Here is a 27,924-nt window from a genome sequence, read left to right as displayed (position 1 = left end):
ATTTAATATTTTTATTAATTCATATATATATTTTTAACTTTACTTACCGCATGACTAACATTTTCCAGAACACGCATGCTGACGTGACGAACTCCATGAAAGACTCCATGTCAATTCATTGGATGCCGAGACGGTCTTTGAACGCTTTGATTGGGTGTTATTGACACACCAAAGTACGCGTACTCACTTAGCCATGACTTATTTGCTTTATTCAAACTGCGTTCGAGTCAAGAAACCCCAAAAGAGAAATAAGTAAACGCAAAATATGTTTAATCCTTATTAATTTTATTGATGAAATCTTTTGTGGTGGATTTTATGAGTTGATATTTTTTTTTTTAATTTGTGGAAATGCCAGTTACGTTGAGTTGATTAAAAGTTTTAGAATTGGAAAGATTTGTTTTTGAGGGTAATTACATTTTGGTTTTGCTTTGATTTGCTTTGCTTAGTAGCATTTTGATAGTTCATAGATACTTAGGCATATTTATTAAAAGTTTTCGGTTTCATTACTTCAGACCGAAATGATTTACGTATTTTTTTTTAAACCAATTGCTTTGCATGTCAATCAAGTTACACTATAACTATTTGTTGTATAAAGCGAAAAGCGTCGTAGGGTTTCATTGATTATGCCTGGTTTGTTTATCTAGATATATGTAGTAGTTAGATTTATTATAAATTAATTCTTGAGTGTAGAAACTGTAAAACATAAAATGTATTATACTTAACGACTACAGATACACTTTTGGACTTTTGGATTTATATAAATATGTTTTCTTTTGTAAATGTTAGCATAGCGATTTTGTATGTATGTTGTATATTTAAATTGTTAAGCTTTGATGCATTTTTCATAAAGTTAATCAGTACGAATTTTCCGAAACAAAGTTCCCTAAAAATGGTTTCTCTGGGCGTGGAAAAAATGTGTTTACCTTTTTTGTGATGGAAATTTAAATTTTTGATAATTTATTACTTGTATAAAAAATGGGTATAATATTTAAATAAATAAAATAAAAATATATTTTAGCCTAAATTTCAGTTGGAAATGTTTTTGCTAATAATAAATTAACAAAATTTATGTTGTGGAATTTTGGGAAGGTAATTAAGTTGCATTACCAACTAGAAGTTCGGGCGGATACATAATTTAAAAAATATATGTTATATTTCGATATGGTTTTACCTAAATTTTCCATTTTGTGAGGCATTTTGCCTGCGCAGCCCATAAGTAGGCAATATTATTTTACGGTCTTTCAATGTTGCTGCAACATGTTGCTAACTAGCTTGTGCTGAATGTATTCCATCTCTAGGTAAATAATATTCCCTAAAAACTGCATTTCGGTTTCAAATTTCAACACTCTCCCACGTCCAGGAAAGGGTAACTTTTGTTTCGGTTTTTCCAGATCAAAAAGAAAATCGGCCGTTCAGTGGCGGAGCAGCATGTTGCTGACCTTGGCCTCCGCCTTGGGCGAGATTTTCTCCCGGAAGTGGCGGTTCTCCGGGTTGGCCAGCACCGAGGCAATGAACTCCGAGGTCTCCAGCTGGAGCTGGGCCAGTCGCTTCTGAAGCAGCTTGTTGCGCTGCACCAGCTTGATGGTCTTGATGGCAATGGACAGAAGACCCTCGCTGTTTTGGTGGTAAAGGTGTTGCTCCTTTACCGGATCCTGACTGTACTCGTACCCACTGTCGCCGTCGTCGACGCTCACCTGGTTTGGCACCTGATCCTGATCACAGTTTTTGGCCCCCGCCGATCGATTGTGTTTGCTACTATATCCACTGGCCGATGTCGGCTGTAATACTGTCTTGATGTTGTCATCGCTGCTGGAATGTGGCTGTTGCGGCAGAAATTGGATCCTGTCATCCGAGTAGCTGTTCCCCTCCAGCTGCATCCCCTGCCCGGAGTCCCCCTCCATCTCCATCTCCGTCTCCACCCCGCTGCTCGTGTCCGTGGAGGAGGACACCCCTCGGGTCAGGACATGCGGCGGTTTCCTTTGAAATCTCACCGCGCGTCGACGACTCGACGAGTTCATCGAACCCTTGGCCACTGCAATGAAAAACGAGACAAAAGCAAAAGAGTTTAGTCATGAACAAAGAATAAGTGACTCACAATTTTTTTTTGTTATATTTAACCTAGTTTGGTGTACTATATTTTTGCTTATTAGTTAAATTTTTTTCGAATGCATACTTTGTATTATGTGAACTACATTCACAAACCTCTTTTTATACTTTGTAATAATATTATGGAATATCAGCGATTTGTGATGATTGGCAACACAATAATGGAATAAAAATGAGGTCTAAAATTAAACTGGTTTTCCGATTTATTTAAAAAAAAAAGTAGAGAGCTCAGCACTTTACCGCGATGCCCACGGTGCAGTCGAGTGGTCAAGTGCTACGCTTATCAGTCGGTTGTCAATCGATGTCGCGATCTATGACAAAGTCTTAGTGTTAGCTAGCCAATGCTTATGTGTGGGTTTCTTTCATGTAAATGTGGCCATCGCGTGTGGGCAAAAAACGTGACCAGCTCCAGGGTTAAGCGTTCCAACGACGACAACAACGCGTTTCGCATCAATTTGCAATCGCTACGCTTTTGCAATGCTTATTTGCAATCATCAGCTGTAGGAGTCACGAAGGCAGAACACTTGAAAAAATACAACTGAATTTATGTAGCAGTAAAAAAAATAAACTAAAATACTTTATTAAAATTACTTTATTTAGTGTTATTTATTAATCCAGTTGTATAATGGCAAACGATAAAAATGGTTATATATATATTTTTTATTAATTTTTTTGTGTTGTATTATTTTTGAAAGTGCACCTGCACAACAGCTCCCATTTCCGCCGCAGAAACGACACCCAATCGCCGATTCCGCGAGTGTGTCTATGGTCAGGGTCGGATTGATGACGCGCCGCCTGCAGTTAACGCTGCACATGGCACTGCACACACCCTGAAACCGCTCGGGTCCAACTGGAGCCGAGTGTGCCCTGCTTTCAGCAAATAGAGCTTGTGCTGCACCACGGCCCCAGTGCAGCGAAACGTGAGAGTGGCTCCGCGAAGGCGACGGCCAGCTGATGACGCCTCACGACAATGGGGAAGCGAAATGGAGGAAAATTGTTTACGTATCAAGGCTAAGATGGTTGGAATTTCCTAGCAGAGGTAAGGAAAAATTACATTTGGAAACTATTTGCTGTATTTAGAATGTTAAATTTTTCAAAGGTAATCACCTTCCCCACATCATTTTATATTTCAATTTCTAGTAAAATTTGGGTCTGTAAATTAAAAAAAATTTTGGAATACCAATTTGCTGTATTTATTTGCTGTAATTAGAATGTTAAATATTTCAAAGGTAATCATCTTCCCCACATCATTTTATATTTCAGTTTCTAGTAAAATTTGGGTCTGTAAATTAAAAAAAATTTTGGAATACCAATGGACGTGATTTATTTATTTTCTCCACCAATATTTCCTAATCAACTTTTGCATTATTTTTGGATTTTATCGGAGGGCTTAAGCTTTTCGGCTGATTCACGGAACATATCGGACAGACTGCCTGCCACGGCTGTGGAAATCAGGAATTCGGTTGGATTTTCCTGCTCGTTGGTGCGTTGAGTTTCGAAAAGAGCCATGCTTCGATGCAGTTCTTGGTGCAGTTCACCCATGAGGAGCACTAGATCGTTGACCTCCTCGCTGAACTCAATGATTTCCCGACGCAGTTTACTTTTGGTCAGATAGGCTGCATTGAATCTGGTCAATCTTTCGGCATGAACCTTACAGGTTTTCCTGGCCTCCAGTTTGGACACCTTGGCCTTCATCAGATAGTCGTACCTCTCCTTACAAACATTCAACTCTTTGCCAACTTCTCGGATCCACTCGAGGTGTCCTTGCACTTTGGAGCTTAAGTCTTTTAATTCAAGTCCCATGCAGTGAAGGTTTCTGCGCATTTGCCTACTGATTTTCCGTAGTTGTTGGTATCTGCAGACAATATGGTCTATTTCTTGTTGAATGCAATTATGCGCTTTGACGAGGCTTCTTGCTTCCAGTAAATCATCGCAGGTCAATGGTGGAAACTTGGGCTGCTTGGTTGTTGGATTTACCCTGACTTCAAGTGCTGTTTCCAGATTTTCCAGATCCAAGCACTGAATTTGAGCCTTTGTCTTTATTTCAAACGATTGTTCAACCGGTTCTTCGCTGATTTTTTCGCTACTTTCCTTAACTTGCCTGTTTCTAATGGCCAACTGCATAAGCTCGATCTGTCGGATCAGACAGTCTATATCATGGACAGCCAATAATGCTCGATCTTGAGAGTCTGGTTCGTCTTCGTAGACAGACAGCTCCATTTGCTCCTCTTCCTCGACATCAGAGAAACTAACATCTTCGTCGACATCAAAAATCTCAAGACTTCTGCATTTCAAAGTCCGGGTTATGGGATCGATCTGGTCCAAATGCAGTTTGGCGCAATTGTGCATGATTTTTAAACTTTCTACCATTTCCAATTCCATGATTCGGTAATAATTTTTTTTCTGTTGTGAAATATATTTTCGTGTGTTTAACTTCAAAGACAATTGAACCTACTAAGGTCGTAACGTAAAAAAATAACAACCAAGCAAACGATCCCACTATTTTTTCTATTTCCTCATTAAACGAAAATGTTGTGAACAAGTAAGGCTTTTTTTTCACTGCAAAACAAAACCCTTAACTTTCCGGAAGATAACTTACTTTGTGGTTGTTATTTTGACTTGCAATCGCATTGCACAGTAGCTACACGAAAGCAAAAATTCCGTCATGAATTTATCAAAGTAAACAGACTACTTCATAAGTTCCGGAAATCGGCTGCACGTCTGGAGGTAATTGGTTATAAAATTAGTTTACGCTGTCGTAAAAAAAAATATTATAATATATATAGCATAAATTATCCAATATTTAATATGAAGAGCTTAGTCAGCTCTTAACATTAAATTCCTTTTTAAAAAAATGTATTTTTTTTTCTTTCATTGTTTTAAGTGAACTTATGTTTTTGCTGTTTTGCTTGTGGCCTCGTCATCGCAGTGCGATTGCACGTGCCTCGTTTCGTTCTCGGTGAATTAGTCACCGGTGACGCTTGAAAATAAAATTTTAAACACCTCGGCCGAAGGCAGAGGGCGAGGGCATTGGCCAACACTCCAACCCCCTTGGGCCACGCCCTGTTCTACCAACGCCTTCCCAGTGAAAGCAGCGAAAAGGGGGGATGTCGCCGGGAGGCTTGCACGTGGCCTCGTCACACCCATTTTTATTTTAGACGTGTGTCGGTGTATTTCTTTCGGTTTATTTTTATGTGTTGCTGCAAATTAGCAGGCAGCAACGAGCACAAATAAAAAGGCTACAACGACAGCAACAACAACAGCGGTGCTTTCAATGAATTCACATTGAAAATGCCACCAATAAAGTCAGCAACAAAACGAAAAAAAAAATCAGCCAGCTTGGCTAAAAGCAAGCGGAGCAAATGTGCAAAACATGTAAATAAAGCTCCGGCAAAAGTGGCACAGCGGCAAAAACAACGCTGGAGGTTATGACACACACTTATGTGGAAGGCCCCCCGATCCGACGCCCCTGTTATCGTGTGCTTGTGAAATCTTTCTTGGAAAAAATCTAGGTAAATTTCGTAAAACTTTACTCTGGTAATGAGTAATCATTTAGGTTCGTTTGCTTGTGCTGTGTAAAGGTTTCTAAGAAGAGAGCTCCAATGGAGTTTCAAACTATCAGTAAAAGGCACCATCAATTTAATTGTAACTTCAATGGTTACCTAACACTCTTCTTTGAAGTCAATACATTATTACACATATATAATGTCAAAAAGGGAGTATTCTTATTCAACCACTTAAGTAAGAAATGTTCTATTTCGGATACCTGATAAATTGCCTTCCTTTTTCGACTGCCACCTTTTCCCCACCCACACAGCTCATATCCATTTCGCTTATATAAATGTGTCGGCCAGATTTGCGAACCGAGTGTGTCTTACCCAACACCCAACGCAGGCGGAAGAGCAGCTGGAGCCAATTGCTGACGCAAATTGTTGTGGCATAACCCCAAACTCGCGTGCCTTCCGTGGAGCAATAGAACACCGGAGGCCAACACGTGAAGAACCCAGTGCGAACCCATCGACCGGGGCACGTGCATCCGAGTTCTCTCGTCGAGCCGCACATATGTTATGGCAATGAGGAAGTGGCCAACGAGGCCAGAGCTCAGTTCCCAGTGCCCGGAGGGGGTGGCCGAGTTTACATAAATTAATTAAACATGACCGAGTAATGTGAGCCAAGCAATTGGCAACTGGGCAGCTAAAAAGCTGGGAAACGCAGCAGCAGTAGCAGTCGCAACAGCAAATCAGCAGGGGATGCTTTCAATAAGAGGAAAAAGTGCAAGGGACAAGGCGGAGATTGCAATGAATGTGTAAAGCAATGTTACGTATACGCCGCGTGCGCCCACCACAGACTACTAGAACTGAACAAATCGAATTACTAGATAGTGACTGACTGATGTTTAAATTGATTTTCAGTTTTAATATGTATCCATTTAAACTTTTTAAATATAATTTTTACTTCTCTCGAATTTAAAACATTTTTAAAGTATTTTTTGAACAAAATTAATTTATTTTCAACTTCTCACTGCATATGTTTACTCACCAAAGTTAAGCACCGAACTGGCTTGTGTGGCGGCAGCTGCAGATGTGGATCCTGCGGTTGATGACGAGGAGGAGGAACTGGAGGATGCGGTGGCAGCGGTGGAGGATGAAATGGCGGCTGTGGCCACGCCATGATGTCGCCTCGTTTCGCGCAACTGCTTCTTCTCCGAACATATGGTGGGCGCCATCTTTTTGGTTCGTCTTTTGTTGTTGTTGTTTTTTTTTGGCAGCGTGTGTTCACACTGAAAGCAAATGCAAATAAAAGCACAAATTAATTAGCCGCCGCATTGATTAATTGATTGAACGGAACGTCTCGGTGCATAATTAAGCCACCGAGCTGCACGCGCCGGACAGTAAACGAAATAAAATGAGACAATCAAATACAAAGAAAGCGAATTCTTTCGAGTTCGTTTAACTTGGAGCAATTTGTGTGCTGGCCGCCACTTGCAGTCGCTTTCTGCAGAGCACCGAGCACATTTTGTGGGCATTAAGAAGGGTCAGGATGTGCGGCGGTCGTAAATTGTGTTTATTTCGGTGGCGATAAGAACCGAGAGCGGAAGTTTGCTAGCATCGCATTGTTCGGCTCGTACAATGGGAATTTCAAAAGATTTTAGTCATGCAAAATAATTTTTGGGAATTTGCTTATGCTGAAGGTCAAATGTTCAAGTAAGCTTAAGTTCCTTTTAAAGTGCATAACTTAGGCAAATTTTTTCACTCTCTTTTGCCATTATTATAAGTTAGTCAATCTCTATTTTCTTACCCTTGTTGACATCTCACTTTTTTACTAATCCCAAAAAATTGTTTGCTTAAAACCCGGCAAATCTAGTTCACAAAGTAATCGTCTTATCCCAGATCTGGCAGACTCAGCCATTATAACTACATAAATCACTCGAACCGAGTTCAGAGCCCCAAGTGCAAGTCGCCTTCGATCTCCGAGTTGACATTTTGGAGCAACCTTGACACCGAAAGGGAATTTAAGATGACGCACCCGACCGCCGACCAAAGCTCATTAGGTGGGTTCCAAATCCTGGCTAACGACCATCCATCGCCAAAGGTAAACAAACTTAAAGCGAGTTTTGCGGGGGTGGGCCGGAATATTGATGGGCACGCGAAATTGCTCAAGTGGTTCGCTCGTTCGGCTGACAGGAGATGAGGGAAGATGAGCCCCGCCTGTCGGCAGTCAAATTCAAATTGAAAACGCCCAAGGAACGGCAGGCTGTTGGCGGCACGTGTATCTCTTGAGTGTAATTACATTTGGTAAAAGCGCTTGCGACGATGATGAAATGTTTGTGGCCCCTGACGGCATTTCGCCAACCTGTCCTCCAGTTCCATTGGCCCCAGCCCGCAATATTTAAAATACTTGTGGGTGCTAAGGCTTTCACAACCTCCCTTCCTCTCGCCCTCTTGCCGCTCGTTTTCAGGCCGATGTCAATGCGCCAATATGGGCTGAAATTACTTTTCATTATTTATGCCTTATCCGTCATCCGATAGTTAAAGCTTCTAAGGCTGATCCGAGATGAGGCGATTGCTCAGTTCACTGAGAAAAAGGTTCCCATCAATTAAGGAATATTTTCTTTTCTTTAATACATTATATATAAAAACAGGGGTAGATATACCCATAGTTACTTAAAAAAAAAAAAATTTTTGATGGATGATATCCTTCATAATCAACACTTCATCTAAATAGAAATATTATTTTCCCTGTGCAGCCATCGTGCAAGTTTATGCTTTAAGTGGCGGCCGGGAAAATGTCTGTAACAAAAGACCAAAATGTGCGTAACAAATACTAAGCCTCAACGAATTGCCCCAGTGGCAAATTTAATGCGGCGCGTGCGAGCCTAAAACGAAAAATGTTGCAGGGTGGTAAGAGTGATAAGAAATCTCTAGGGAAAAAGGAGATCTTCTTGCGGAAAAGCCAGGAGCAAAGTAAATGTACAGCGCTTAAAGCGTAGAGCAGATTTAGTATCTAAACGGGGATTGGGCAACAATTTGAGACACGTTTCGGCACAAACACCTGTAGCTCTGCCACCTGCAGGTTGGGGGTCAAGTCAATCAAGTAACTTTGATGAGATTTCCCACTGCGTGCCTACAAATTAGCCAATAATTGTTTAACACGACACGCCACAAAAAAGGAGGAAACAACAAAAAAAAACACACGCACTGTTGTCAGCTGTCAAAGCAAGAAGTAAAAACAAAACAAAGGAATCTGCTTATGGCAATGACTTTTCGCACGCCAACGAAACGGAAGGGAAATTTGATTTTCTCTTTTCAGTTGGTTCTTTTGGATTCCCTGTATTTTTTTTTTTTTTAATTTGCGCGGCAGACTGTTGTGACCGGCGGCTACATCAGAGAGACAAGACCCAGCCAAATATTGTCAACGTGTCCGACAAGAAATTGGAGTTCAGGGAACTGTTTTTTTTTATCTTACAAGTACGCGTGTGCTCGTCTGCAAAGGCGTTGCCGTTTTGAAAGTTATTTGTCATGCGTAACGCTAAACGCTGCGGGCTCTACAGTGCCCCTCATTGTTCACTTGAGAAGCAGCACTCCCTTAACATTAGCCCAGACATGAGTACACAAAGAAAAATATCTAAGTAAAATTTACTTCATGGTTTTGTATATATTTGTAACTCTTTTTTCCGTCCTGTTCTTAATAAATATAACCCTTTTCGAAGCCTCACTTATTTCTTTGCACAAAAGATTTCTCGAAGTCATTTTCTGTGTGGCCAAAAACATATGTAAGCCATCACGTATTTCCCTGAGCTATAGCTTTGCCCTCACTTGTTTGTGTGCCCAGAAAGCGTTTTAAATTTCACTGGGGTCTCATCTTTCTAAATGTTTTCCTCCATCATCTTACAGTTACTGCATTAACCAAAATATAACTTAAAATATTCATAACCCAAACGATTCGTCTTTTATTAAGATAAACAGTTTCCCAAGCAGCTGAGCTTACAAGTGCTGGCAAGCACAGGTAATAAAACTCACGGTCCTCCGGGGCGTATACTTAATATTTTGCCAGCCTACTGTGTTATATTAAGTTTCCCTTTCCAATTACAGTCACGCCCGTGGGCCTCTAATCTCTATGGGGAATTCCACTAATTTTGACCTTATCTCACAACTTTACACGCGCCGACATTTTGAAGACGTTGTGAGCAAATAAAAGTCCCATCCAAATTTGCGAATAGAATTTTCCGCAGCATGTGTACTTTATGACTGTTTCTTACAATTAGTGTTTACATCGACTATGTTTACCCGAGATTTGCGTATTTATTAGCTTTTACCCCTCTTTATTTTACCAACGGGTACATTCAGTAGGTAAATAAATAGTACAAAAGTAGCTGCAGCTTGAGTTTTTTTATTAAATATAAATAATGAAATAAAAATGAACAAATTTATTTTTTTCACTTTTTCAAATGTTCAGGTTAACAAAATATCCAGGGTATTTTCCGTTCGGTTGTTGAATTTTTATTGCTTATTTGCGACCAGTGCAAAAGTGACCATGTTACCCCATGGGCAAGTCAAGTCATCAAAGTGCTAATTTCTGTTCTTATCTCAGCACATGCGCCAGAAAGCCAGACAGCAACAGGGACAACAGAAACTAAACAAACTAAAAATCAACCAAAAGGCAATCAAAATGCGTCATAATTGTATTTAGATACGGTTATAGTTAAATAAAAAATAACAAAAATGGGCTTGCCATCTGCCGTGGGGGGAATGAGAGTGCAAAAAATGACAACATTTTTCTAACGTTTTTCACAATTGTTAAAAGCGATCTAAACAAGAAAGGAAGCTAGCTTCGGCAAGCCGAAGCTTATATACCCTTGCAGTCATCAAATATGTCGAAAAAAATACATAAAGGCTAAACAACATCGAAGCTAAGACGATTTTTCTATTCATTTTCGACTATAGATGGGAGCTATATGATATAGTTGTCCGATTTTTGTCAAATTTAATTCGTAATTCAAGAGTCGTTAGAAAACTTTAAATTTCAAAAATCATGCTTATCAAATAAAAACCAACGATGTTATAATTTTATTTCCGTTATTTCTATATAGATTTTTCGATCTTTCCTATGGCAGCTATAAGATATAGTTGTCCGATTTTTATGAAACTTTTTTCTCAATATAAGGGTTGTTAAAAAACTTCATATTCAAAAAATCATGCTCGTGGGATAAAAAAAACGATGCTATCAATTTATTTCCATTAATTCTATATATATTTTTTGATCCCTTCTATGGCAGCTATATGATAGAGTTATCCGATTTTGTTCAAATTTAATCCGCAATTCAATTACAGTTAGAAAACGCCATCTTGAAGAATTCAAGTCGATCTGATCAAAAACAACAGAGTGAAAATTTTTAATTTCATTCTCTTGTATTGGAGCTATCCGATATAGTCGGCCGATCCGGCCCGTTCCGACTTATATACTGCGTGCAACAACTACACAACTTTTGGGAAAGTTTCAGCACGATAGCTTTAAAACTGAGAGACTAGTTTGCGCGGAAACGGACAGACGGACAGACGGACAGATGGACAGACGGACAGACGGACAGACGGACAGACGGACAGACGTACAGCTATATTTCGATTCTGCTCGTGATGCTGATCAAGAATATATATACTTTATGGGGTCTGAGGTGTCTCCTTCACTGCGTTGGAAACTTCTGACTGAAATTATAATACCCTTTTGCTCTGCAAGGGTATAAAAATTAATAAAATATATATTTCACTTGCAAAAATTCTTTTTATGATTTTTTAATACTATTTTATTAAGATCCATTACCAGCTCAACAAAAATAAATCAACAACCTAATTAGTTAAACGTCTGAATGCTTAAGGCTATAAAAAATATTATTGTTTAGCCCACAAGGCGAAACCAGATCTGCCGAAAACATAAAACGTGAATGTGATTGATACAGGTCGTGCGTCACTAATTAATAGACCGCCATGGTTTTTTGCATATCGAAACCAGAGATAATGTTTGAAATTTAAACTGTCTGTCGGAATATCTCCAACTTTATTGTTCGCCTTTTATTACGTTCGGTTGTGACGGCTAATTGGATCGTGGGTAGAATAGACAGAGCCCATCTATTGTTCAGCTCGATTTTGCATGAATTTAATGATTCGAGAACATAAATTTTGGCTTTCAGGAGTGTTTGACATTTTGTCAGCAATAATTCTGTTCGGCTCGTTTCTCTGGCACGTCATAAAAATGTTAAGCACAACAATTACCATTAATTAATCACTTTTGAGGGCACGTGTGTCTCGGTTTGCCAAGCAACAGGGCGATGCAAAGAAAAACTTCTTTACAAAAAGAACAAATGGGTTTTCTCGGGGAAAAGTTTTTGTGTTTCTGGCAACATAATTCCTTTTGCTTTCAACGATCTCATAAAGCAGATAAAGGTCAATTGATACATAAGCGCAATTATGCTTGAAAACATTATCGTTGGCAATTAATCTCTTCAGGAAACCAGAATCACACAAGCATGAGATTCAGACTAAAAAACATGCAGACAATGGAGGATCAGTCTTGACTTATTTGTCAGTCGGAAATCAACTCTTTTTGAAGTTAGCCGTCCAGTCTGACCCCAAGTTGTCATTACAAAAGACTGGCCAAAACAGTTCACCGACAGCAATCGTCTAAGGGGCATCCCCAAAAAACAAAGAGAAGAGAATTACCAAAAGAAACCAGAAGCAGCGCGTGTTGGCCCAAGCCCCCGAAAGCCTCGCCTTTGTTTAATTTATGTCTGCTTAGTCTGTGCCTCTACGCTTTGACTGGCAGTGAAATATAATTCGCTAATGTGGTCATAAAACGAGCAAAAAATATATGTATAGCGAAACGGGAGAAGGAAAAACAATAGATGCCAACAGCCATTGAGCGCATATTGCTTGTCTTAGCCGCACGTGTGGCTCGTTTATAGGAGGGAAATATGGATATAGATATCGGCAATGGAGTATGGGGAATGGGGAAGGTCGGTTTACTTTTCCTGAAACGAGTTTTTCCCAACACAAATAATGGCGCGTGCACTCATTTACGGTTACATTTATTTTTATTAAGGCGTCGTGTGTCTCTCGTTATTGGGTCAGCAATTAGCTATATTGCTCGGTAACGAACGAAGTGTTTGTCCAGTTGCCGGCCATCCAGTTGGCCAAGTGCAAACAGCTGTCGTAGGACTGTTCAAGAGGCCACTTCTGTTGATAGCTAACACACCGAAAAATATTTAAAAATATTACCAAAAGTAAAATACATTTTCATTTATTGTTTTAATAATTTATATGTCTCTATATTGATAAAAATTTAAGTTTTTCCAATTTACTTTGTGACATTAGTTTTGTGTTAATTAGACTAAAGAAAGCAACTATATTATTTCCCATGCAAAATATAAAAAATGTATGAGATTCCATTAGTTTGTCCAGTTTAACTTTAATTGTGTTTGAATGTACCTGTCGTTTTAATAACTTTGTGCTAGAGTTATGTAACCTAGCTACCGGTAATCACGGGAAATTCCGATGTCAACCAAATAATTTGGTAAACATTGCGTATACGTCATACATCTAGAGACATACATAGTTAAACGAACTTGGGTGTGTTCCTATACATATGTACATATATACCCCACTGAAGCTGAACAAAAATGTTTGTTCTATTTATAACCATTAAGTTCCCACCGGAAACCGTAAATTTATGCCATAGGATTTGAATAAATCTTAGTGGATCTCACAGTGTGATCCCCTTAATTTGCCATTTGCCGAATTAATTATACCATAGGAAATTAGGCAATTTTTTATTGTTATGGCGTCTCGTGTTTCACATTTGGCATTCATGGGGCACCCACAGAAGCCGTTAGTATTTACAGACGTTACAGTTTAAAATAAAGCCCCCCACAAGCACAGGCGCAAATCGGCGCACACGTGCGGCCAAACACAGACAGATGCCAAACGACATGACCAAAAGCCAAGCGAAAAAGAGAATTAATTTTGTAGTTGCCTGCATAAATTAAAACCGAAAAACACACGCAAAAACAAAGAAGACTTTGTCATTCAATCGCAGTCGGCGGTGACTGAGAAACCGGCAGCGGCAGTCCACTTGGCGATAATTTCATAGACACGAGCAAAGCGACTAGACAAGAGAGAAAAATCAACAAAAACGAGCAATAAACTTGGGTTTCACACATCAAAAAATAATCGAATTGTTCTTTATTTCTTGACATTTCATAAAGGCATTTTTTAAAGTGACTAAAAACTTTTTTGTTTTGTTAATTAGAAAACATTGTAATTATATAAATTTTTAATTTTTTCATAAACATTGAAGTTAAAAACCCAAATGCTCTTAGTCTGATCGAATTTTTAGCAGTGTACTTAGGCAAGTAAGCGCTAGAGAGATAAAAGCCGCTCTCCACTTAATCTAAAACACAAGCCTCGAGAGAGTCGAACAAAAACAATGAACACACAAACCACACAAACACACGGAGGAAAGCTCACATGCCGTTAATGAACTTTTATGCTATAGCTCTATCTTTGTCTTTCCCACACGCCCAGTGGCCTAGAGAATACAGCGAAGTGTGAGTGTGAGAGTTGCTCTTGCTCTTCTTTTTTTGCAGCTATTATTTATTATTTTTTGTGTATATATTTTTTTATTGAATTAACGGCGCACGTGTTGCTCCGTTCAAGCTGCGCGCGCTCTCTTTTCTCCACATTTGGGGCCAAACCGAACGATCCGCATATCAGCTTCGTATATTTTTCCCCGACCCGTGTTGTTGTTTGTTTATATTTATATATCGGATGGGTCGCGCATTTTTTTCTTTATTCTTTTTACTGCTTTGTTTGTAGTTGTAATGCGGGGCGCGCGTTCGAGCAAAAATGATAAATCTACGATTATGGGCGTCATGGGGTGTCATGAATGGAGCGGCCCCCGAACACGCGCAAGAGTTACCTATCGGAGATATAGATATGGAAGGTACCTGTTTAATGTGCACACAGGGTTTTGGTAACTTCCTGTTCGCTAAAGGCCCAAGACAAAATTAACAAGAATTTTTAGAAAAATAAAAAATAATGTTCCTATAATGACAATGAGCATAAGCAATATGTGAACCGTTAAAATAATTTTCCACTGTCAATAGGAAATCATTGATTTTTTTTCCCTTAAGCACCACTTAAAATTCAGGCCCCTTTTCAGACAACATCTTGCCAGGCCCAAAAATCTTAGTTAAACAAATGCATTGGTTTCACAGTAAGAATATAAATAAATAAACAAACAGCTGTCAATTGTGGGAGTCACAGCTTGATTCACTTTAGCTGAGCCATCGCTTCTTTTCAGAACGCCGTAAAAAAGTGCTGCAAAACTGGCCAAAAACAATCGCTCTACTTCTATTTTATTTTATTTGAAAAAATTCTTTCACACGCTTTCTTACGGGTTTACGACTGAGGGAAAACCAAAGACCATTTAACTAAAGGAAGGAAGTTCTTTATATCTTAGTTCTTGGAACTCGACAGCGAAGAAATAAATAAAGGGCTTTATTGCTTTACCAAGGCAAGCAAAGTTTTTGTTTTATTTAGCTTACACTTTTTGCTTGTGAAAAAATTGAGTGCGACTGGGATTGTGTAAACAATAAAAGTTCCCGAAACCAAGGGAATATAAATTATGGAAATACATTTGTAGAAGCCTGACATTGGGGGCTTTCAACTTATCCAAACACCTTTATACTTATTGACATGTGGCTTTCTTTGCCTCGCTTATGTTAAGATTTCTACCCTGCTTACTTTAAAAGTTTAACCACTTCAAATAAAATAAAGAGTAAAACAAGAAATCAATATTGCGCATACGCCATGTGGCTCCGCCAAAATGCAGTTGCAAGCGGTGGAAGAGTCAACAAAAGGCCAAAGGCCGTGGCATGAGTCATGTGATAAGTCCCAAGGATCCTGACCTAAATTCGTCCTTCAGAAGGTGAGGCAAGCATGAAAAAATCTGGCATTCTCGAGGGCCAAAAAAAAGAAAACAGAAAACAGAGGCAGCCTCTCTAGTTGGAAGGAGAGCTTTCAGCATCGAATGTCGGCTGTCAAGTGCAATTTTCTTTTTTTTCGTATTATTATTTCGCGCCGCACGTGTGGCACACAAATGCTAATGCTAATGCCGGGAGATTTATGGGCAACCTTTTCTCGAGGCCTGCCGACTTACCGGGTATTTGCAGGAATGATGTTGATGTCGTGTTTCTTCCGCTCTAGATTCCCTTAATTTAATGCAGCCTCATTGGGAATAATGAGCATTATCTTATTTTTTTACTTGATTTTTTTATTTGTTTTCACACGCTTTTAATCTATTCTAGGTGGAGGCAAATTCGCAGACGCCAATGGCAACACGCGCGCCAAACAAAACTTTCGCTTTCGTTGCGCGTGTGGCCGTCGCACCAACACAACTACACCCACTCACACACACAGTGGTACACACGCGCTGGCAAACAGCAAACACGGATATGCGAATACGCGATTGTGAATGCGAAAAATACGTATACGCTCGTGTTCGAAGCTTTCGTCGCTTTTCCCGTTTTCTACCCGTGTTCCGAACGCCTCGACCGTCCAAAGCAGAATGAACGTGGTACGTCGAACCAGCGACGTTTTAATGGCAGCTCAGCCGCCGTTCACCCGGCAAAAGTGGCAGAGAATGTTTAATATAGTTAATAAAATTATTAAAAAAAAAAAAAAATATAATGAATAGTAAAAACAGTTTAATATTTATAACTTAGTTAAAAAAATGTAATAATAAGATTGGTAATAATAATTTTAGAAATTATTCCAAATATTTAAAAGTTAATATTTTGTGTTATTAAATTCTCCGTCCTGCACTGAAAGATTTAATCATCTACGTTGAAACTGATTAGTCACTTTTTATAAACTGGACCTTTGTACGCAAAATAATCACTAAATTACAATCGCTGGCATTATCTGAAGAAACAACAGTACCAATTAAAATATCGCGGCCAGACGAAGCATTTATTTGTACATACTTATGTTCAAGCATCCATCAAAATAAAACTATTTATAGGACCACTCAAAAATGGTTGACACACATCCGCTTAAAAGTCGCCAACGCATCTCAATGGATCGAAACATGTTGCTGCAACAATGTTGAGGAACACTGCCAGAAAACGGGGGAACCCCAGGGGTAGGTTTTCGGGATTGGGTCGGGTTTGTTTTGGTCGTGCCTTTCTGGTTGCCTAAATCCGGACCCTCGGGCCTTGCCCCACCACCTCGCATTTCCACCTCCCCATGGAAGGCAATTTTGTCGCACGTGTCGGAAATTTTGTTACAGCCGATTGCTTTTGCTTCCTCTCCTTCTGCTCTGCTTGTGTGTTTCAATGAGTTGTGCTTGCACTGACGGCTATCTTTATATACATACATACACACACAGGCAAAATTCAAAATATAAAATCTACGTGAACCTAAATTTCATAATATTGTATTTTCTTGTTTAAAAAATGAAAGTATTTGAACACTTCAAAAACAAGATTGTTTACCACGATAAATTAAGTTATTACCACTTTATTAAATATTTTGATGTTAAGCTTATTAAATTAAACTTAATTAAATTATTTATTCTAAAAATTTATAAACTCAGGAATTATACAGATTACTTTATTCACCGCCCGAGAACCTACTGTTTCTAAAGATATATTTTCGCTCGGTCTTTCTTGCCGTTGCCGTAATGGAAAGGCAATTCATTGGCCTTTGGCTTTCGCCGCTGCCTGCGACACTAACGGTAAACGGGGAACGATGGCTGATTTCCTGTTTGGCTTTAATCGTCTGCTGCCGACTAAAATGGCAGCAAAAGGCGGGCAGAGAACAATAAAAGTGAAATTAGCATAACACATGAGACGACGGTCGTTGAAATCTCCCTTCCGGAAGCGCTTCCCCTTGTTTTTTTCCATGTTCTTTATGTGTGATTTTAATGGGCTCGTGGGTGTCTGGGCCATAGCCGCTTTCCTATTTCAATTGCCGACACGTGTACGTCGCGTAAAACAAAAGAAACAAGACCATAAAGTCCAGCACGCACATGTCTGGCAATTTGCATTTTCCCGCCCACAAATTTCACCATCCCCCCCGACGCCTCTTTTATTCATTGCCAAAGTGTCATTTAATTGCCATAAAGCGAAGGGGCGTGGTCAGCCTTTTGCGTCAATTGTCAGAGTTTCATAAACATACTTTAATATCACGCTGTGCGTGTAACGTATAAAATTAGAGTACGCAATCAAATCTAATGCCAAATTTAGCCCAAAGAACACGAGTCAGACGCACGGGCCTCTGGACTGATAAGTTAAGGACCGAGATAGCCCTACCAAAACTAATCTTAGCATTAAAAAGAAAAACATCATGCCTATGCGGTTATAATTTTAAAAAGATTTTTAACACAAATTTAAAAGATTACAAATCTATGGTTTTACCCCTTTTTCAAATACCAACTTATCTCCAGTAACACACTTACCAATACTAATTAAGGATAAAATAAATCATTATTTCGTTTGCAATTCAAGCAAAAACCACAGAATTAAATTCAATTCTTTGGTAGTCAATCAAATCGCTAACACATTTATTTGTCAACACTTTTTATACCCTTGCAGAGCAAAAGGGTATTATAATTTCAGTCAGAAGTTTGCAACGCAGTGAAGGAGACACCTCAGACCCCATAAAGTATATATATTCTTGATCAGCATCACGAGTAGAATCAGAATACGTCTGTACTAGACTTCTGCATGAATGCACTCATTTGTGGCATAACAGATCTGTACAGTAGTGTAGTGTCTTCAAAAACACTGCACTCATTCTTTACTGTACAGTATACTCTATAGGTCAGAAGAAGATGGCACAACATTTTTAGTGTACTCACTTCGTGTGAGTTCAGTATATGGTTGTACTCTTCGTAAGGAGTACTATATTTTTCCTTTTTTAAACACGCTGTACAGCTTGTATGTTGACTGTGAACAACTGTGCAGATGAGTGCAGTAAGTTTCTGTTGCCAAAAATGTATGTTCCGAAAAACTGACCAAAATTGCCACATGGTAAACAAAATATTGTTCCTTCATTTCAATATTAATAACTTCAATATAGATTCTTTAATAACATAAAATAATTATTATAATTAGTTTAAATTTAAATATTAATAATTTCTAATTTCTTTATTTTATATATAAATAAATATAAATACATTTAAAACGAAAAAACAAATCAATTTTTAAATCGGACATACATACACACGAGAACTATTCATATATGTGTGTATGAAGCAGTCATGAAGTTTCACTCACTGTACAGTAAGTCAACTGCACACCAAAACACCCCTGCAGTTCCAAAAGTGGCTTGTCGTCGATGACATGGACGACGACCCACCGATGCCAGTGTCCGTAGCACCTGGTGTCGCACTGATGTCACTTCATATAAAGTTTTGTATGGCATTCTAGGATTTGACATGCATGTCGCTCTCGATGACCATTTTGTCCGAGTCATCGAGCGAGGCATCGATGGCTTATACGAATTTTGTATGCAGAAAATTCGTATAAGACATCGATGATATCGTAGATGGCGTAGAGGCGATGTTGTCATCGATGGCTTTTGCGAGGGCACCCTTAGTGAAATCATCTATGCCAATGTCTGAAATGTCATCCCCAAATTCATATGAAAAACAATATATATATATTATTTTTTTTTTTTTATTAATAAATCTTATTTTGTAACATAAGGGATAAGTACATAAATAATATGAAATTAGAAAGTTTTTGTTTACCATTTATGAGGAATATTTGCAGGACAACGGCTGTTTTGCGTCCATCTATGGTACAAAAATATTTTTATTATTACATATTATATATGTATTACTTTTTTTAATTTAAAGCAAACTTACCTTTCAAACGAATTTTTCGTACACACAGGCTGAATCCTAAAAAGATTTAAATAAGTTTGTAGTAAAATACATAATATTTTTGTAATCTTAACGACACTTACATGATTTTTAAACGATTCCGCTGCCCATTGCACAAATTAAGTAATTTCACAACTAATTGTCAACGCACAACGCAAAAGAATGAGCAGTTCAATATTATTTTTCACCCTTTTAGTATACCCTTCTTTTTTGGGTATAACCGACCATATATGACACGCGAGTTATATTATATCTATATTTGCAATCAATGTTGTGTTATGGTTATCTTGGTTCAATAAATTAAATAATGTTTATAAAATATATTTAATATATATGATTATATATATATATTATACCTAATATATGAAGAACTTTAGCATCAAAAGAGTATACATAAGTCGAGCGCCCCTCAGCCATATTTTCCACCGAAAACCAATTTTTTGTTTCTAACGGAGAATGACAACAGTGCAATTAGAAAAACGAAAGAATAGAAGACAAATTTGGAGTCGGGTCGCCGTCGGGTGCAAGCAACGAAATCGTATTATAAGAGTGAGAAAGAGAGGGAAACTTAGGAATATCCCTTTTCCTTTCCTACACATTGATTGCTTGAATGCCACGAGACACCAGGTGACAGCCAGAACTGCAGGGACTGTACAGTGCGTTGACTACTGCACACCAATTTTGCTGTCCTCATTAACAGCTATACAACTATGGAATGAGTGAGACTACTGTCAATCAAAACAGACAATACTACCCTATTCACTCACACCCAAATATACTGTGCAGAAAAAATAGTGTGCCCACATTTAGAATAAGTGATTCATTTGTCGATTTGGATGCATTCATGCAGAAGTCTAGTCTGTACGTCTGTCCGTCTGTCCGTCTGTCCGTCTGGCCGTCTGTCCGTCTGTCCGTCTGTCTGTTTCTCTTCAAACTAGTCTCTCAGTTTTAAAGCTATCTTGCTGAAACTTTCCCAAAAGGTGTGTAGTTATTGCACGCAGTATATAAGTCGGAACGAGCCGGATCGGCCGACTATATCGGATAGCTCCAATACGAGAGAATGAAATAAAAAATTCTCAGGCCGTTGTTTTTGATCAGATCGACTTGAATTCTTTCAGATGGCGTTTTCTAACTACTATTGAATTTCGGATTAAATTTTATCAAAATCGGATAACTCTATCGTATAGCTGCCATAGGAGAGATCAAAAAATACAGAATACAGAATTAATAGAAATAAATTGATAACATCGTTGTTTTTTATCCCATGAGCATGATTTTTTGAATATCAAGTTTTTTAACAACTCTTATATTGAGAAAAAAGTTTCATAAAAATCGGACAACTATATCTTATAGCTGTCATAGGAAAGATCGAAAAATCTATATAGAAACTAGAGGTCCTGTGCCCGCTTCGCTGGTCAACACAATTTAACAACATAATAGTCAATGTTGCACGTCCAATTCCTATTCGTCTAACAGCAGGCATTATTTCAAATTGTTTAAGCTCGCTCTATTTTTTGTTTAAATATTTTTTTACCGACTTCATCGATACACAAAATCAACGCAGCTATGATCTTTTTTTTTACATACAACATTGTGTACATCTGTTGAGCCGCTAGCGACTTTTCCAGAAGGTTTTCCCAAAATTTTCTTATGCTTAAACCTTCTTCTGGTTCTAAGCTATCTCCCTACCAATTTTCAGCCAAATCGGTCAAGCCGTTTTCATGTGATGCGATTGCGCACATATTTTGTCTCCATTTTTATATATATAGATAACGGAAGTAAGATTATAACATCGTGGTTTTTCATCAGACAAGTATGATTTTTGAAATATAGAGTTTTCTTACGACTCTTAAATTACGAATTAAATTTCATCAAAATCGGACAACTATATCATATAGCTCCCATATGATCTATAGTCGGAAATATGGAAAATGAATAGAAAAATCGTTATAGCTTCGATGTTGTTTAGCCTTTATGCATTTTGTTCGACATATTTGATGACTGCAAGGGTATATAAGTTTCGGCTTGCCGAAGCTAGCTTCCTTTCTTGTTATTTAGTGTAACTGATCGTGCTGGCCAAAAATACCACGTGTTTGTTTTGTTTTGGACTCGGAGTAACAAAGAAACACAATTACTCGGCACTAAGGCGGTTATCAATTGATACGACGGTCAGCAGGGAGATGTTTTATTTTTAGCAAAATCTGAGAATCGAAATTGCAAATGCCTTGACCGTGAGTGTCTGTATCTGTGTGCAAGCGTGTCGTCTGCGGTTGAGTGAGTAACAATAACAATAACAGTAACATGCGCCGACCGCTCGGTACTCAGAGTACTCGTTTTTTATATTTGCCGGTTTTTTTTCCCGGCATGTGCCAGATTTGCATACCCTAGCAGAGAGTTCCATAATTTTTAAACTTAAGAAGTTATGATTGTAATTATTGATTTAAGCATCAGGGTCAAAATACAATTTTCAATACATTATATTAAACAATAATAATAATATACTACATTGAGACAAATATATTACAATCAAACCATTTACAAGAGTATAATAAATTCACTTTTTCAAAATATCAGGTCCTACAAGTTGTTTCCCTCTTTTGTGACTTTTGTAATTATTTATTCTCCTCCGTAGTTGACTTTGTTGTTTTTCCGCACATGCCCAATGTCAAGGCCTCTTCAATATAACCGCGAAACCCCGCCAAAAATATTTGCATTATATATAGACGGTGTTCTAAATACAGAGTGGGAAGCGGGAGAAAACAAAAGCAAGCCACGCGCCAACAAAATGTTGAAACACAATGCGTGTGTGCCGATGGCCCCCAGCGGATCAGCACATAAAAATACACATACAACTCGCTGATACCGACAATTTGATAGCGTTTTCGCCAATGGAAAACAAAGTACGCACCTGCTGCAGAACACCTGACAGCCAAACAAAAAATCTTATGATACAATTTTCATTTATAGTTTTTGTCACCGACAACCCTTTTTCCCAAGTCTGGCGACAACTTAATTTTTGTATAAATTTGTAAACTTTAAAAAAATTATTTTTATAAAAATTTGTGTAAAAAAATTATTTTTATAAAAATTTGTGTAAAAAAAATTATTTTTATAAAAATTTGTGTAAAAAAAATTATTTTTATAAAAAATTTTTAATTTTACTTTAATAATATGTCTTTTATTTTGATTTTATATTTAAAAGTTTAAAATTTGTCTGCTTTTAAAATCTAGATGGTTGTGTTAAGTAATGAAGTTGAACTATGACTAATTTTTGGCTCAAGTTTTTTTAAAAACTGCCTTATAACTTTATTATGATAATATTTATACAAGACCCCATAAACTGACAAATGCGTCAGAGAATGTTATAAATAGAAAAAAAAAACTTGTTTTACGATTCATAAGTAGCTCTTTCTGTATAAATACAAATATCTTTTTTTTATCATCTTATCATAAATTTTAAAGATTTATTTACGACAATAACTTTATTCTCTGCGGTTGTAGGAGACCGATGAGAAAGTTAATTAATAAAAATGAAGATTGCGTAGTTTAATATAAATACCTACATAATAAAATATATTGAATAAAGATTTTAAAAAGTTCGCGGGATAAAGCAGTTTGTAAGCAGTTCAGTTGTTTGTACTCATAGTTCCGTCAAGAGCTTTGAGCCAAAAAGCTACTAAACTTGGCTAAAAGCATTAAAGCGGGATTTTTAAATTCGAAATAAAACAAAATCTGTTCGAATATTTGCCGAAAATTATTAGATCGATCAAATCAGCAATATGCACTAGCAATTTGGATTAATTTTATTTCCATAATTATTTTTAGTTGAAACTGGCAAATATTAAAAAAACTAACTAATAAAATATTCATTAAAAAATTATAAAATTGAGAAGAGTATTGCCACGAACTGAGATTCTCATTTGTTTTGTAGGTGTTGCCCTACTTATAGTTTGTAAAAGATTTAATCTAACAAATGGTCAAAAATAGAAAACTTATAATATTTCAGCCACCTTGTTAAATTCTAATTATCAGATCAATATAAGCACATGATAGCCAATTGCCGCCAGGCCGTATAAAAGTCAATTGCTAAATTAAAACATTTCAATAAGTAATGCTAACAACTTGAAATCTGAGACCAGCTGAAGTCATTAAACTGGCTCTTCGCCTTGGCTAAAATCGAGTATCCAGCCGCGTCCGAACACCCAACAAACATCAATTTTGCCGCCAGCGAAGATTGAAGGAGGGCGGGTTCGAAAAAGGAAGGAGATCCCAACGAAGGAGATCCCAACGAAGGAGATCCCGGACAACAACAATGTGAAAAACTAATCAAAGCAGAACTCATTAAGCATAGTAAAAAACAAGAAAGGAAGCTAGCTTCGGCAAGCCGAAGCTTATATACCCTTGCGGTCATCAAATATGTCGATATAGTTGTCCGATTTTGATCAAATTTAACTCGTAATTCAAGAGTCGTAAGAACACTCTATATTCCAAAAATTATACTTGTCTGATGAAAAACAACGATGTTATCAATTTATTTCCATTAATTCTATATATAATTTTCGATCCCTCCTATGGCAGCTATATGATAGAGTTATCCGATTTTGATCAAATTTAATCCGAAATTCAGTAACAGTTAGAAAACGCCATCTTGAAGAATTCAAGTCGATCTGATGAAAAACAATAGAGTGAGAATTTTTTATTTCATTCTCTTGTATTGGAGCTATCCGATATAGTCGGCCGATCCGGCCCGTTCCGACATATATACTGCGTGCAACAACTACACAACTTTTGGGAAAGTTTCAGCACGATAGCTTTAAAACTGAGAGACTAGTTTGCGCGGAAACGGACAGACGGACAGACGGACAGACGGACAGACGGACAGACGGACAGACGGACAGACGGACAGACGTACATACATATTTCGATTCTGCTCGTGATGCTGATCAAGAATATATATACTTTATGGGGTCTGAGGTGTCTCCTTCACTGCGTTGCAAACTTCTGACTGAAATTATAATACCCTTTTGCTCTGCAAGGGTATAATTATGCTATTGTAATAAAATGGTTAAGGCGAAGCCGAAATCGCGCTGGCAATCGAATTAAACGGCCGATGGCCAAAAGGCAAACAAATTGCCGGGAAATCCCGGCACTGCGCATCGGGTTGCAAGTTAGTTTTCATCGATAGCGAATTTATTATGCAAAGCAGAAGCGGTGAAAGATCAAAGCGAAGCGATAGCAGATAACACGCTTGGCTGTCCGCTCGCCAGGCTCAGAATACACTTGGAACAATTAGGAGTCTTATGCAAAAATTGTATGTTAAGAAGTACTTGAGTAAGATTGGAGAATGATATATCACATAGTTAATATCGTATTTTATTCTTAATTGTTAATACTGTAGTTTATTCAATTTGTTGTAAGTATTTATATTTTCCAGCTATGAAAAATATATAAGTTTCTTTAGTGAAGTATATTCCCAGTGCACCATCTGCGGCTCGAGGATGCGGATGAGCCCCGCGATTGGAGTCCGACTAGGCAGGCGGCCCTTTTTGCCGCACAAATAGATTAGTTTCACATGGCCGTGGAGCTGGGGTTTGAGGGCGCCATAATGCACACAGAGGGCCGCCAGGCGCTGGCCGCCGCAGAAGTTATGAAAAATTAATAATAATGTCGAATCGATTGATTTCAGAGTGGGCCGGGGCCAGCACCACCGCAACCACCAGGGCAAGAGGCTAGCACCACCTAGACGGCTGGTCGTCGTCACCACCATCGTCGTCGTCGTCGTCGTCATCATCGTTGGCCGGGCTTTGAGGATTTGAGGATTGTCTTGGCCAAGTCCCAAGATCCAGGCGACCCCGGGGCGTCCGCTCAGGTATCTCGTTCTCGCTCTCTTTGGGTGTGTGTGGAACTGTAACTAAATAAGAGAAATGAGATGGCAGGAGGCCGAACAGAATACTAGTTACCCTGTACTTGCGATTTGAACCTATTACCTGTAAGGGTATAAAGTTCCACAAAACATTAGCTCATTCGAAAGTTTCTCAATCCCAAAATTAAATAATAAAAGCAGGTAAACAAGCTCCTCCTCACTTCATAAAAAACCTTTTTCTTATTATTAGTTTAAATTAATATTGGTATAAACTAAAGTTTTATTTTAAAGGTCATTTTATTGCAATAAGCTTTGAAATAATTTCAGTTGCGGTAAATAGACAACCAATTGTAAAACATACACTATACAGATTTCAAAAATTGATTCTTTGATTTAGGTATTCGAAATTGCCTTTTAATACCACAAGCTAGTATTAGCCACCTTTGTTTCACAAAACCAACAATCACCCCCAAGAGCTAAATATACCCTAACCCATCCGCATTGCCATAAAAAGTGAAATATTTTCTGTAAGCTCACTTAGCGCCTCGAGCCAAAGTCGTACATTTTCATCACCCGGCCGGGAACAGGATCAGTCGTCTGCCAGGCAAAGCCACAAAAAGCCAGACTCCGACTGCGGTTCGGTTCATAAGCCAAGTTGTGGCCAAGTTCTTACCAAGTTGTCGTCGCCGTCGTCTGACTGCAAACGTTTTATGGTCTGCGCCCTGGTCAAGTGATGCATTTTTCATGACCAGTTTGTACGATTTCCTTTCCGCAAACGCATCGAGCATTTTCATGTAATTCAATTCTGGATTTTCCCGCTTCGCTCCTTTTTTTATTTTCTTGTGGGCGCATTGGCCCGATGTGTTTACAATTCTATTGGCGCTGACTGGGATATTGGTTTCGAATCGGCTGTGGGGGATATTGAGGACCCAAGACACCGCTGCGTTAACATGAGTTGAGTCTAATGAAATACGACATTTGACTCGTGCTGGGGTCTCGCTTACGTTTTATAGGCGTGGGATTGCTCTCGGCCAAAACAATAAGGAACAACAAGGGAAGCCTCTAATGGAATTCAAGCAAAGTGGAGCAACCGTTGAGCAGAGAAAAAAAAATTTAATGAAATCTTATTACTCTGTTTCACTCCACTATGTTAATCAAGAGTATAACTTTTTTTAACAATAAAATATTATGCGAAAAATCAAAGGATTAAATCAAACATAGTATATTTACTATAAGATTGAACTAATATTTGTTAGCCAATTTTAAATAATTTCTTATCCAAAACCTACTTTATTTGGAACAATTATTCGAATATGTTTAAAGAAGCAGGGTAATTCCGATGTTACCGCTATTTCCACCAATTATATGGCCTGATCTAGCACCGATCGGTTAAATCAAAAGACTCGAACTCAGCGCGTGCCTGACTGACTGACTCCCTGACTTCCGCCAAGACGAGTGCCTGACCCAAAACCTTTCGATGCGGGATAGAACGTTCTGTTACCTTTTCCCCTAGTTAATATTCAAGCTGTCTTCCGATAGTCCCGACGTGTTTGAGTCACCCAAGAGTGCAACTGAATGACTCGTTCCTGAGCCACGCGACTGCCGAAAGTTCAAAGAGCGACCCGAAGGTCTTAACTACGACATGATGATATATACTTAACCCATTGGACAAATGACTCATCCTTGCTGGTTAGTAAGGCTGTTAAAATATCAATTTGTATTTTATGGTGAATATTTTACCTTTATTTATTTGAGTTCCCACAAAAATTAACATAACCATTCACCGAAATATTTGTATACATATGCTTTTATTGTTATGATTAACTTAAAATACATTTTTTTTTTCATACTTACTTTTCGACCGATGATTATTAAGTTCTCCTCTTTATATAATTTCCCACGAAAAAATGCACAGAAAATTCCATTAAATTTATTGCTTTGATTTTAACAATAAAATAATCAAAAATGTCAAAAAACTGTTCCCAATTTGGCCATCTTGGCAATTATTAAATTAATTTGTATGCAATTGCTTACCTCTTGCTGTCTTACACCTCTACAAATCGATTGGCCCGAAACTCTTTTGGCTAATCGAATATTCATTGCATATAACGCACGACTTGTTTATGTTTCGCTTCGTTAAATGGTAATTTCCTTTATGTTCCATAGCTGAAATTCTAAGCCACCAGGTAAGAAAGGCAAAAAAGAAAGACACGAGTCCTGTCCCCAAGTCATTGACAGCAATTTGATGTTAAGTATGTCTGCCCCAACCACAGAAGTCGTGATTTATTCGACTATTTAGGCCAGACCATTTCAATAAAATTAAAATTAAATTAAGAAACTTAATACCTTTAAAGAAATTTAAAGTTTTTTATAAATTTAATTTTTTGAAATTGCTGTACAGTTTATTAATTAATAATACATAATTATACCCATCAAAGTTTTGCAAAAGCGTATACCAATCGCTTTCAAAACACATTTTAGACAAATATAATCAACGTTCATTCCCATATTTA

The 27,924-nt window shown here is 38.0% G+C and overlaps 2 protein-coding genes across 2 annotated transcripts; both read right to left on the bottom strand.

The window, feature by feature from the left end:
- Positions 1-264: 264 nt before the first annotated feature.
- LOC108095943 lies at positions 265-16,210 on the bottom strand. Its single transcript, XM_017197279.1, has 3 exons — positions 15,817-16,210; positions 6,646-6,886; positions 265-2,032 (listed from the first exon to the last, which is right to left on the bottom strand). The coding sequence occupies exons 2-3, from the start codon at positions 6,830-6,832 to the stop codon at positions 1,413-1,415; spliced, it is 807 nt and encodes a 268-aa protein (XP_017052768.1). The 5' UTR covers positions 6,833-6,886; positions 15,817-16,210; the 3' UTR covers positions 265-1,412.
- LOC108095942 lies at positions 3,414-4,543 on the bottom strand. The gene has a single exon (XM_017197278.2). It carries the CDS (start codon positions 4,486-4,488, stop codon positions 3,472-3,474), a length of 1,017 nt encoding a protein of 338 aa, XP_017052767.1. The 5' UTR covers positions 4,489-4,543; the 3' UTR covers positions 3,414-3,471.
- Positions 16,211-27,924: the final 11,714 nt, after the last annotated feature.

This window comes from Drosophila ficusphila, unplaced genomic scaffold, assembly GCF_018152265.1.
Source record: "Drosophila ficusphila isolate 14025-0441.05 unplaced genomic scaffold, ASM1815226v1 contig_791, whole genome shotgun sequence".
Classification (NCBI taxonomy): Eukaryota; Metazoa; Arthropoda; class Insecta; order Diptera; family Drosophilidae; genus Drosophila; species Drosophila ficusphila.
This window is presented reverse-complemented; position numbering and strand designations above follow the sequence as displayed.

What these genes read in the sequence shown, in the direction of transcription:
- LOC108095943 (XM_017197279.1), bottom strand. Translation starts at nt 6,832, where the DNA reads ATGGCGCCCACCATATGTTCGGAGAAGAAGCAGTTGCGCGAAACGAGG. An exon ending in CAGTTCGGTGCTTAACTTTG is followed by an intron (nt 2,033 to 6,645) that starts GTGAGTAAACAT and finishes TTTTCATTGCAG; the next exon opens with TGGCCAAGGGTTCGATGAAC.
- LOC108095942 (XM_017197278.2), bottom strand. Translation starts at nt 4,488, where the DNA reads ATGGAATTGGAAATGGTAGAAAGTTTAAAAATCATGCACAATTGCGCC.